Source organism: Littorina saxatilis, linkage group LG1, assembly GCF_037325665.1.
Source record: "Littorina saxatilis isolate snail1 linkage group LG1, US_GU_Lsax_2.0, whole genome shotgun sequence".
Classification (NCBI taxonomy): Eukaryota; Metazoa; Mollusca; class Gastropoda; order Littorinimorpha; family Littorinidae; genus Littorina; species Littorina saxatilis.
This window is the reverse complement of record NC_090245.1, coordinates 691,995-705,244: the sequence shown is the minus strand read 5'-3', so window position 1 is coordinate 705,244 and position 13,250 is coordinate 691,995. Positions and strand designations below refer to the sequence as shown.

General features: G+C 44.3%; 2 protein-coding genes across 5 annotated transcripts in view; one reads left to right on the top strand and one right to left on the bottom strand.

The window, feature by feature from the left end:
* Positions 1–13,250, top strand: part of LOC138959144 (copine-3-like) — a 60,312-nt gene that overhangs the window by 9,247 nt on the left and 37,815 nt on the right. For all 4 annotated transcript variants that reach the window (XM_070330537.1, XM_070330530.1, XM_070330516.1 and 1 more), the window contains 3 exons: positions 10,163–10,246; positions 11,020–11,109; positions 12,286–12,381. In XM_070330537.1, the coding sequence (XP_070186638.1) occupies positions 10,163–10,246; positions 11,020–11,109; positions 12,286–12,381 (270 nt within the window). The remainder of the gene's footprint in view (positions 1–10,162; positions 10,247–11,019; positions 11,110–12,285; positions 12,382–13,250) is intronic.
* Positions 3,060–7,807, bottom strand: LOC138950145 (uncharacterized). Its single transcript, XM_070321894.1, has 2 exons — positions 3,986–7,807; positions 3,060–3,676 (listed from the first exon to the last, which is right to left on the bottom strand). Exon 1 carries the CDS (start codon positions 7,805–7,807, stop codon positions 4,559–4,561), a length of 3,249 nt encoding a protein of 1,082 aa, XP_070177995.1. The 3' UTR covers positions 3,060–3,676; positions 3,986–4,558.

Here is a 13,250-nt window from a genome sequence, read left to right as displayed (position 1 = left end):
TGTTTGGTCTATTGTGTATTCAACTAGATGTTGTGTGTGCTATTGTTTGGTCTATTGTGTATTCAACTAGATGTTGTGTGTGCTATTGTTTGGTCTATTGTGTATTCAACTAGATGTTGTGTGTGCTATTGTTTGGTCTGTTCTGTATTCAACTAGATGTTGTGTGTGCTATTGTTTGGTCTATTGTGTATTCAACTAGATGTTGTGTGTGCTATTGTTTGGTCTGTTCTGTATTCAACTAGATGTTGTGTGTGCTATTGTTTGGTCTATTGTGTATTCAACTAGATGTTGTGTGTGCTATTGTTTGGTCTGTTCTGTATTCAACTAGATGTTGTGTGTGCTATTGTGTATTCAACTAGATGTTGTGTGTGCTATTGTTTGGTCTATTGTGTATTCAACTAGATGTTGTGTGTGCTATTGTTTGGTCTGTTCTGTATTCAACTAGATGTTGTGTGTGCTATTGTTTGGTCTATTGTGTATTCAACTAGATGTGGTGTGTGCTATTGTTTGGTCTGTTCTGTATTCAACTAGATGTTGTGTGTGCTATTGTTTGGTCTATTGTGTACGGTGGAACCCCCCTTTTATGACCTTGAACATTTTGAGAAAATCAAGGTCTTAAAAAGGAGGGAGTCTTAAATCGGGGGATTCCACTGTATGTCAGTAACAGTCACGATGTTAATCCACTGTGTGTCAGTAACAGTCACGATGTTAATCCACTGTATGTCAGTAACAGTCACGATGTTAATCCACTGTATGTCAGTAACAGTCACGATGTTAATCCACTGTATGTCAGTAACAGTCACGATGTTAATCCACTGTATGTCAGTAACAGTCACGATGTTAATCCACTGTGTGTCAGTAACAGTCACGATGTTAATCCACTGTATGTCAGTAACAGTCACGATGTTAATCCACTGTGTGTCAGTAACAGTCACGATGTTAATCCACTGTATGTCAGTAACAGTCACGATGTTAATCCACTGTATGTCAGTAACAGTCACGATGTTAATCCACTGTATGTCAGTAACAGTCACGATGTTAATCCACTGTGTGTCAGTAACAGTCACGATGTTAATCCACTGTATGTCAGTAACAGTCACGATGTTAATCCACTGTATGTCAGTAACAGTCACGATGTTAATCCACTGTATGTCAGTAACAGTCACGATGTTAATCCACTGTGTGTCAGTAACAGTCACGATGTTAATCCACTGTATGTCAGTAACAGTCACGATGTTAATCCACTGTGTGTCAGTAACAGTCACGATGTTAATCCACTGTGTGCAGGCATGGGAATTGTCCGCCGAACGGCGGATTTCCGCCGAATTTTTTTTTTGTTCCGCCGAAAATGCAAAAGTGTCCGCCGAAAAAATAAAGGGGGGAGGCACACAAAAAAAGCACCGGTTACTTTGGCCGTTGCACAAAAGCCCGCGAAAACTTTCTGTACTTTGTTCACGCACTGCTACTGCCCGCCTCAGTTATTGAACTTTTATGTTTGAAAGTAAACCTTCTTCTTCTTCTTCTTCAGCGTTCGACGGAAAGTAAACCAGATTGCACAGATTGTGTTACAAGTTACATTTTCCTGTTTGTCTCAACAGATCAATTTTTGTATAAATTTAAACCATATAATACATGTATATATATATTTTTTCTTCAAAAAAGCAAAAATTGGTACATTTTTGTACTAAAAACTCTGATTCTAAAAACATAATTTAATGCAAACTTGGAGCTCAGATGACACCAGATTGCACCATCTGGGTTCTTTGGAGACATTTTTTTTCCGGGGGGGCATGCCCCCGGACCCCCCTAGTAAGGCTAGGCGCTTCGCGCCGTCGACTTGACGCTTCGCGTCTTCAGTTATAAATTTTCCGCTTTTTTTACAATTTTCAATTCCCATGCCTGTGTGTGTCAGTAACAGTCATGATGTTAATCCACTGTATGTCAGTAACAGTCACGATGTTAATCCACTGTATGTCAGTAACAGTCACGATGTTAATCCACTGTATGTCAGTAACAGTCACGATGTTAATCCACTGTATGTCAGTAACAGTCACGATGTTAATCCACTGTATGTCAGTAACAGTCACGATGTTAATCCACTGTATGTCAGTAACAGTCACGATGTTAATCCACTGTATGTCAGTAACAGTCACGATGTTAATCCACTGTATGTCAGTAACAGTCACGATGTTAATCCACTGTATGTCAGTAACAGTCACGTTGTTAATCCACTGTATGTCAGTAACAGTCACGATGTTAATCCACTGTATGTCAGTAACAGTCACGATGTTAATCCACTGTATGTCAGTAACAGTCACGATGTTAATCCACTGTATGTCAGTAACAGTCACGATGTTAATCCACTGTATGTCAGTAACAGTCACGATGTTAATCCACTGTATGTCAGTAACAGTCACGATGTTAATCCACTGTATGTCAGTAACAGTCACGATGTTAATCCACTGTATGTCAGTAACAGTCACGTTGTTTATCCACTGTATGTCAGTAAGTCACGATGTTAATCCACTGTATGTCTGTAACAGTCACGATGTTAATCCACTGTATGTCTGTAACAGTCACGATGTTAATTCACTGTATGTCAGTAACAGTCACGATGTTAATCCACTGTATGTCAGTAACAGTCACGATGTTAATCCACTGTATGTCAGTAACAGTCACGATGTTAATCCACTGTATGTCAGTAACAGTCACGTTGTTTATCCACTGTATGTCAGTAAGTCACGATGTTAATCCACTGTATGTCAGTAACAGTCACGATGTTAATCCACTGTATGTCAGTAACAGTCACGATGTTAATCCACTGTATGTCAGTAACAGTCACGATGTTAATCCACTGTATGTCAGTAACAGTCACGATGTTAATCCACTGTATGTCAGTAACAGTCACGATGTTAATCCACTGTATGTCAGTAACAGTCACGATGTTAATCCACTGTATGTCAGTAACAGTCACTGTCGCGTGCATGCACGTTTGCATGTTTAGTTTTTCACACAAAAACTTTGGCCACACCACACAGCACTCACAGAACACCAATGTAAATAAATGAAAGTATTTAATAGTTCCCAGTTGGGTGAAATATGGGGGTGACGATGGATGGAACAATGAAAGGGTTAACACGAATACATGAGGATGAACATAATGAACATGAGAAAGTACACAACAGTCAAAATAATGTCAACAAACGACATACGAGACAATCAGGATAGTCAAACACAAAGCACGTACGTCATAAAGGCCCTCCTCATTCCATAAATGATATCTATCGTAAGAAAGTACTTATCTACACGTTCGACGAATTCAGGGGGGGGGTGCGCCCTCGGGTCGACACCTGCGTCTCTGTCGCGGGGGTGAGAGAATCAGCCCAGTTAAGAGCTGTCACACGGCACACACTCTGCAGCGACGGCGCCGGTTCGATGTTGCTGCCCAACAGCAGCGTGGTTGCGCCGCTGTGACGTTACAAGATAGCTGCTCAAAACAGCGTAATGAAGCCTCGGAGAAGATCCAGAGGGGCTGCTCACACAGCAGCGTGGGGGTGACGATGCGAGAGTCCAAACTGGCTGCTCACGCAGCAGCGTGGTGGTGCCTCCTCCATGCTGTGAAGCTAGGGTTCGCACCTTCCCGTCCGGTCTGTCTTCGACAGTAAACACTGAAAGCCTAGAAGGCCAAAGTCAATATTCTCCCCAAAAATATAAGACACGTGACTTCCTCCTCCAATAGACATTATTAGGGATGAGGAGGAAGCACAATGACTAAACTTTGGTTTCCTTCTACGATATAATTTACCATTATAATGATTTCCTTTTAAACACTATGATGAACACTATTTACAACAACACAAAGACGAGACAAAACAGTACAACTGGTAACTAATGTAGGTTCCCTGTCCCCTGCCACCGGCCGCTAATTCACCTTCAGCAAAAACTGACAACAGTCTATCCAATTAGACCAAGAAATTTGACTTACCTCACACAGGCTAATGAAAAACATCGCGCACTTTACGCAACCGACTTTAACAAAGTCCACAGTAGACGTACATTACTACTGAAAATAACTTCGAACTCAAACGACAATTCACACACGAATTTCGAAGCCGTTCGAACAAACATCTGGTCTCGGCCGAGACAGAAAAAAGAATGCCTATGAATTTCTCAGTCAGCAACCAGGTAAACGGTGAACCCTACAAATAGCGCGCAGCTTACCGTGAACGTCCCGTGCAATGCGTGCAAAGCGTGCAAGGCGCGAATCACTGAGCTAAGCCCAGCTACCGGTCTTCCCACCTTGACACAGGTACCTGTCAGCAACGCCCGACCAAGGAACCTTATAACTACATACAACTGTCCGCGACAATGCCCCCCAAGTTAAGCATAGACATCTGTCTACACGGCAAAAGATCCCTATTCAACGCATGCCCGACTGAGGTAGTCGGCTCCCACGTTGCGACTACCGGGAATCACCCGCACATGACAAAACAAGCAAACAAAAAGATATGCATTATTCCTGTAGCATGCACGTCAAAAATGTACAAAACTGTGTTTCTTAGCCCCCGAAGATGTAGATTTTAACAGTTATGCCTGTGTTCTTGAAGACTTCCTTGATCATCTCACGGACGACGCTCCAGTTCAGCTCGTCTAATCCACATCCGATCTGCGGCATGGCCAGGGAAGCGACATTGTTCTGCTTGCAGTGGTCCCTCATAGCTTCCATGGAGGACCGCAGCGTTTTGTAGGAGGGTTTGTGAAAGTAGCGTTTCTTGGTGATCATGTAGTAAACGTAGGAAGCACCTACCTGTAGTACAGCTACCTCTCCCACCTTCCTGTTTTGTTCTCTAAGTTGATCAACTTTTCCAAACGATTGCTTGAAGTGAACGGCGATGCCTTTTCCCATCTCAAGATCTTCACTGACGCAGTGGGCCATAGCATCATCAGGTTCACAGCTGAAAAGGTCGCCTCTGATCTCTGTTAACTCAAACCCTACCACAGGTTGACCCTGTCGTCCTTGTCTGTCTCTGTACAACTTGAGAAGATTGGCGTGGTACAGCTTCTCACGCCCGTAGATCCGAATCCTGTAGTCTGACTCGCCCTTCTTCTCCAGAACGTCGAACGGTCCCTGCCAACACAACTGCAGTTTGTTCTTCTTCTGCGGCAGCAGCAACAAAACCTTGTCTCCAGGCTGGAACTGTCTTCGAACTGTCTTCCGGTTGAACACCTTCGCGTGTTTCTGTGCAGCAGCTGACAAATTCTGCCGCGCCAGTTTGCAGGTTTCCTCAATCCGGTTCCTCAAGTCAACCACATACTCAGAAGTCGTACGAACTTGTTCATCGACTTGCTCCTCCGTCCATAGGTTGCGAAGAACAGACATGGGTCCTTGCACTGTCCTGCCGTATAGAAGCTCAAAGGGAGAGAATCCCAGACTCTCCTGTGGAACTTCACGATAAGCGAAGAGGAGTGCAGGAATGTAGCGATCCCACTGCTTCGGTTTCTCTTGAGCAAGCTTGCGTAGCATGGTCTTGAGTGTTCCGTTGTATCGTTCCACCAATCCGTTTCCTTGCGCATGGTACGGAGTAGTCGCTAAACCCTTGATGGCCAGCAAACGCTCCACTTCTTTCATCACCTCGGACATGAACTGGGTACCACGGTCTGTCAAAATCTCTGAGGGAATTCCTACTCGAGTCCAGACTGCCCACATCGCTTCTGCAACCTTCACAGCCTCAATCGACTTCAATGGAATGGCTTCCGGGTACCGAGTAGCGTAGTCCACAAACACTAAGATGTACCGGTTACCAGACTCAGAAGCAGGGATGATGGGACCCACCAGATCGATCGCCACCCGCTCGAACGGCGTATCGATGAGAGGCATCTTGCCTAACGGTACCTTCTGTGGCTTATGAGAAACCTTCTGACACTGATCGCAAGACAACACAAAGCGACGTATGTCTGCGCACATACCTGGCCAAAAAAACTGCTGCCAAACTCGATCACGTGTCCTCTGAACACCCATGTGACCTCCCATAGGCGGTTCATGAGCCAACTTGATAACACCTAACCTCAACTGCTGGGGAACAACAACCTGAGTATAGACGCTACCACCACCGCGATACTCACGGTACAGAATCTTCTTCTTCCAAACAAACCCAACTTCACCGGAGTGACCAGACGTTCTGACGTCTCGGCGATCTGCCGCCTCACGACAACTCTTCAAAGTCGAATCATTCCGCTGAAGGTCATGCAACTGCTCAGGGGTGACTGTTTCTAGCCCTGGAGCAGCAACATGTAACAAAGTCGACTTCTTCCCTTCAGCGGCAGCCTGAGCACGAGTGACAACTGACACAACCTTGGACACAGCGTACACCGGAAGAACAATCGAGTCACCCAGCCGGGCGTGATTACCTACAATGAAATCAGCAACAGGTGTATCCATGACGATAGCCTCAACCTCACCAGTGTAGAAAGGACATTCAACCTGAACCTTAATCACTGGATAGCGCCTCTTGATGTCTTTCTCAGCCATAGAAACCTCAAGATCCTGTCCTGTGAACTGAGACCTGGAAACTAATGAACTCTTCACGACACAAACCTGAGATCCAGTATCACGCAACCCCTCCACTGCAACACCATCCACTACAACCAGGCATCTCGGGTCGTAGTCTTGCTGGCTACAGGGAGTACACAAAGTGGGTACACTGACGGGCGGTAAAGACTTCTCAGGACCACTATTCACCGCTCCCGTCGACTTGCTCTTCTTGGGGCAATCTCTAGCCAAATGTTTGGGGGACTCACAGATGAAACACTTCCTCCCGGATGTACCAACTGAGTTATCTCCACTTTTCTGCTTTTCACCAACGCCAGCCTTTCCACCCTGATCACGATCATGCTGAAAAAACTTCTTACTGTCACGGTGTGCTTCAAAATGAATCTCAGCGGACTTAACTGCTTCGGCTAACGTCTGAGGTTTTTTCTCCTTAACGTACGCGGCCATGTCCGCGCTCAGGGTCTGCAAGAACTGTTCCAGCAAAACCAACTGTTTCAGTTCTGTGATCTCGGAAAGCTCATGCCACTTAGTCAAATTCTCTTCAATGCGAGCACCGAACTGTCTGAACGTTTCATGTTCTTTTCTCTTGCAGGTTCTGAGACGACGGCGGTAGGTTTCGGCTGTGAGCTGATAGCGGCCTAACAACGCGACCTTCAAACCGTCATAGTCGTCTGCGCTATCATCATCCAGAGTGTTGTACACTTCTACAGCCCTACCCGACAACCTAGTCGAGACCCTAGTTGCCCACGTATTCCTCTTCCACTTGTACAAGGTAGCGACTCTCTCAAACCTTTTCAACCAAGTAGCTATGTTTTCTTTGCTCTCATCAAACATCGGTATGGAAGGCCGAAAACCACGAAGGTCACTAGACTCTTCTTCACCTGAGGAATCTCCCTCATTATCAGCTCCATCCCTACTTCCTCTCTTCACCCTCTTACTTTCCGACTCTCTCTGCAGGAGTTGCATGCGAAGGTCATGCTCTTCTCTTTCCTGCCTTAGTTTTTCTTCCGCGGCTTTCTCATCAGTCTCTCGCTGAGCTTGAACATACTTAACTCTCTCATCAGTCTCTCGACGCGCTACTTCTAGCTTGTCCTGATAAGCTTTCCCTTCCAGCTCTAGTCTAGCCTGTTCCGCATCTTCACGGGTCATTCGCTCGGCAATAAACTCAGGAATACTGGTAGATTTAACACCTAGCTCCTCAGCAAATGAACGCCACCTAGCAATCCTATCCGAACTACTTTCCGTCCTAGACGCCATGATAGCACTATCATCAAGAACACGACCAGAACGAAGTTCCATAAACAAGAACAAACTAGCAAACGGGTAGCCAAAACATGAAAAGTCAAACAAGGCACGGCTGACTGGCAACAAGGACAGGAAACCCACAAGGTTACCAGACAACAACAACAAAAGCTAATTAACTACAGTACATCAGTGTCCAGTGTATGGGAAGTGTGGCCAACGACAAAAATGAAGTGAATTCCTTGAATTCAAAGAAGATTTATCCTGGCAAGCTCGCCATTGTCGCGTGCATGCACGTTTGCATGTTTAGTTTTTCACACAAAAACTTTGGCCACACCACACAGCACTCACAGAACACCAATGTAAATAAATGAAAGTATTTAATAGTTCCCAGTTGGGTGAAATATGGGGGTGACGATGGATGGAACAATGAAAGGGTTAACACGAATACATGAGGATGAACATAATGAACATGAGAAAGTACACAACAGTCAAAATAATGTCAACAAACGACATACGAGACAATCAGGATAGTCAAACACAAAGCACGTACGTCATAAAGGCCCTCCTCATTCCATAAATGATATCTATCGTAAGAAAGTACTTATCTACACGTTCGACGAATTCAGGGGGGGGGGGGGGTGCGCCCTCGGGTCGACACCTGCGTCTCTGTCGCGGGGGTGAGAGAATCAGCCCAGTTAAGAGCTGTCACACGGCACACACTCTGCAGCGACGGCGCCGGTTCGATGTTGCTGCCCAACAGCAGCGTGGTTGCGCCGCTGTGACGTTACAAGATAGCTGCTCAAAACAGCGTAATGAAGCCTCGGAGAAGATCCAGAGGGGCTGCTCACACAGCAGCGTGGGGGTGACGATGCGAGAGTCCAAACTGGCTGCTCACGCAGCAGCGTGGTGGTGCCTCCTCCATGCTGTGAAGCTAGGGTTCGCACCTTCCCGTCCGGTCTGTCTTCGACAGTAAACACTGAAAGCCTAGAAGGCCAAAGTCAATATTCTCCCCAAAAATATAAGACACGTGACTTCCTCCTCCAATAGACATTATTAGGGATGAGGAGGAAGCACAATGACTAAACTTTGGTTTCCTTCTACGATATAATTTACCATTATAATGATTTCCTTTTAAACACTATGATGAACACTATTTACAACAACACAAAGACGAGACAAAACAGTACAACTGGTAACTAATGTAGGTTCCCTGTCCCCTGCCACCGGCCGCTAATTCACCTTCAGCAAAAACTGACAACAGTCTATCCAATTAGACCAAGAAATTTGACTTACCTCACACAGGCTAATGAAAAAACATCGCGCACTTTACGCAACCGACTTTAACAAAGTCCACAGTAGACGTACATTACTACTGAAAATAACTTCGAACTCAAACGACAATTCACACACGAATTTCGAAGCCGTTCGAACAAACATCTGGTCTCGGCCGAGACAGAAAAAAGAATGCCTATGAATTTCTCAGTCAGCAACCAGGTAAACGGTGAACCCTACAAATAGCGCGCAGCTTACCGTGAACGTCCCGTGCAATGCGTGCAAAGCGTGCAAGGCGCGAATCACTGAGCTAAGCCCAGCTACCGGTCTTCCCACCTTGACACAGGTACCTGTCAGCAACGCCCGACCAAGGAACCTTATAACTACATACAACTGTCCGCGACAGTCACGATGTTAATCCACTGTATGTCAGTAACAGTCACGATGTTAATCCACTGTATGTCAGTAACAGTCACGATGTTAATCCACTGTATGTCAGTAACAGTCACGATGTTAATCCACTGTATGTCAGTAACAGTCACGATGTTAATCCACTGTATGTCAGTAACAGTCACGATGTTAATCCACTGTATGTCAGTAACAGTCACGATGTTAATCCACTGTATGTCAGTAACAGTCACGTTGTTAATCCACTGTATGTCAGTAACAGTCACGATGTTAATCCACTGTATGTCAGTAACAGTCACGATGTTAATCCACTGTATGTCAGTAACAGTCACGATGTTTACCAGCCAAATAATAAGCTAACTATTTGGCAGTCTGTCGATGTAGCCCATTTATGTTGACTCTTTTCTCCGTGTGTGACGTCACCTCGATGGGGTCAAAATAGGGAGATTGGGAGTGAGGAGAAAGGACGGAATGTTTTCTTCAGGTACGGATTGGATGCAGTGTAATTTAACCACATGTTTTTCAGTTAGGAAAAAAAAGGAGTGTTAATGATTCTCTTTTTCTCTCTCAGATTTGTCTAAGACTCTCATTATCCTTAAAATTAATATTAAAAGTCCTACGGTTTTAAGCCATTAAGGACTTGAGTGTTTGTCCGCTTTCATAAGACTCTCATGTCTCTGTTTTCAGGATTTCATGGGAAAGTCTGACCCTTTCCTTCAGGTGTCTGCACGGAACAATGACGGAGCTTTGCAGGTCATCTGGAAGACAGAGGTCAGGGTTTAACATGGTGTCCAACATTAACATGTCATGTGACTTATTCTGTTCCATTCTTCGCTTTTACCAGTTACTAAAAAAAAAAAAAAATGATGTGCATCTTTTTGAAATGTCAAAATGTAAATACATTATGTTAATTGTTCCTACCAAATCAGAGTTCATTGATTGTTGACTCAATTAAATCTTATGTCACTGAGTGATTGGAGAAACCCTAACTGTTCATGGAATCATTTCGGAGCTCAGACAGGATTAGCACCACATAAGCTTCTGTTATTATTATTTTTATTATTATTATTAATGTTATACTTTCTGTTATTATTATTTTTATTATTATTATTAATGTTATACTTTCTGTTTGGTTGAAATATGTACAGTATTTTGATTTCCCCTGAGCATAAGCTTTTTGTATATACCAGAGGAAATACAAGTTTTAAGGTAGTGAAATGCTTGGAAGGAGCAAGTTTGCTCATACAAAATTTGTCTTACTGCTTTTATGGCTCTGCTGCTCTTTGAATCAAAATGTTATTTAAAGAATCTGATCAACAAAAGGAAGTTATTTAAAGAATCTGATCAACAAAAGGAAGTTATTTAAAGAATCTGATCAACAAAGGGAAGTATTTAAAGAATCTGATCGAGAAAGGGAAGTTATTTAAAGAATCTGATCAAGAAAGGGAAGTTATTTAAAGAATCTGATCAACAAAGGGAAGTTATTGAAAGAATCTGATCAACAAAGGGAAGTTATTTAAAGAAGTTTTCTGTTGTTTTGACAGGTCGTGAAGAACAATCTGAGTCCAGAATGGCAGATGTTTTCCATACGGATGAACACGTTGTGTGGTGGTGACCGCTCCAGGCCGATTCTGGTAAATGTTTTATTCATTACAATTGATATGTGATAAGGTGGAGTGGAAGGGGGGAAGGCCAGGAAGTATTCACATGAGACGCCGAGACAGAGGTTGATCTAACATGTCTTTATTAAAATACACCAGAAGGCAGTGTCTGCAGACACATGAAAAAGAAAGGAAAACAACATAAGAACATGACACAATGAAGCGCAAAGGAAATGTTCATAACGATAACAAATACTCAGCTGTTAAGCTGAAATAAAAAGGAAGGGGAAGAAAGGAGAGACAAACCTAATTCCCTAAACAAACGATCACGGATATCGAAGCGTGACAGTGAACATTGTTAGCGGGTAAGTAGCGTTAGGGGCAAAACAACGAAACAGACGCTATGACGTCACTATACTGCCGATCAAAATGGCTAACACATAGTACTTGCACACCAATGCATCAATCACACGCTCATAACACATCATAGGCCTGATCAAACCTAGCAAATACAATAATACAAACAAGAACCAAACTCTACTTACAGTTCACTCTTCAATGCAGAATTAAACAAACGAAGTTATGGCGGGGCCGTTCAACAAATCGCCGGTCTCAAATCACTCAACACACACACAGACCGCCCAGGGTCTTGTCACCTTCGCGTCACGGGTCAGACTGACCGCCTCACGCTATCGGGGGCCGAATGCGCGCGCACAATACGAATTAACCAATCAGCATGTAAACATTCAACCAACCACGACACATGCATCCTAAGCACAAGTACAACAAAGGCATACAGTGATACACACATGGTCGCCTCACGGGGAATAAACGGGACAGGGCTTGGCAGAGAAAAGCAAAGACAGTGGCCGTGAAATCTCCACACGGCTACAGATATTACAAAGGAACCTCCCTACCCCACCCCATCCCTACCCCACCCCATCCCTACCCCACCCCATCCATCTCCTTTTAAGATCCCCCCCCCCCCCCCCCTCCCATCGATATCCCCATCCATGATTTTAATCTTCTGTCCATTTAAGATGCCCACACCCCCACCCCTTCCTGATTTTAATCTTCTCCCCTTGTGCTTTCTCACATTTTCTGTTCTTGATAATAAAATAAAATAATAGTAAAAAATAGAAATGATAGTGGAATAAAATCGTTGTTTGTGTTTTGAATGGTGGAATAAAATCGTTGTTGGTGTTTCAGTTTGAAGTGTACGACTGGGATGGAGACGGATCCCATGACCTAATCGGGGGTTTTGAAACAACGCTGGACGAAATGCTGAAGGCGAGGGACAGCGAGGTGAGTGGAGGGTTGTTCACCACAGGACTCGTTGTGCTAGAGTCAACAGTGATTGTCGTACTGCATAAAACAAGTGTCTTGTATCGAGTCAACAGCCACAGTGATTGTCGTACTGCATAAAACAAGTGTCTTGTATCAAGTCAACAGCCACAGTGATTGTCGTACTGCATAAAACGAGTGTCTTGTATCGAGTGCCTGTTCCGAGCACCGTGCAGCGCGTGAGTCAACAGCCACAGTGATTGTCGTACTGCATGAAACAAGTGTCTTGTATCGAGTGCCTGTTCCGAGCACCGTGCAGCGCGTGAGTCAACAGCCACAGTGATTGTCGTACTGCATAAAACAAGTGTCTTGTATCGAGTGCCTGTTCCGAGCACCGTGCAGCGCGTGAGTTAACAAAAATTACGGCACAAAACTGCTCCAGAAATCAAACACAAACACCTCACATACAACTTATTCTCACTCTATCACACAGTTTAGACTAAGTACTTCCTGACGGCAACATAAAAAACACAGTTGGCGGCAGCTATCAACATTGAGTGTGGTTAGAAAATGGTACACAACGCGCACATTCTGGTTTTTGGCTCACGTAAGTGTAGCCTATGCGATCGTAACTTTGTCTGTGCGTGCGTATGTGCGTGCGTGCGTGTGTATGTCTGTGGTAGAAACTCTAACATTTGAAGACGTCACATTACATTGACGTCACATTATGACGTAAGAGGGTTAGACGTCACGCGAAGGAAGTACTGAAAGTCTCGGTCATTATTATTTTGAGCGGGCCGAGACTAGTTGGCAGTCGTGTCCCTGTAAGTAGGCTACATGCAGACAGACAGATCTAGATCTAGTGTCTCGCTTTCTTGCACAGTTTCACC

Excerpts from the sequence above, each read along its gene's own strand:
- LOC138950145 (XM_070321894.1), bottom strand. The coding sequence starts at position 7,807 with ATGGCGTCTAGGACGGAAAGTAGTTCGGATAGGATTGCTAGGTGGCGT.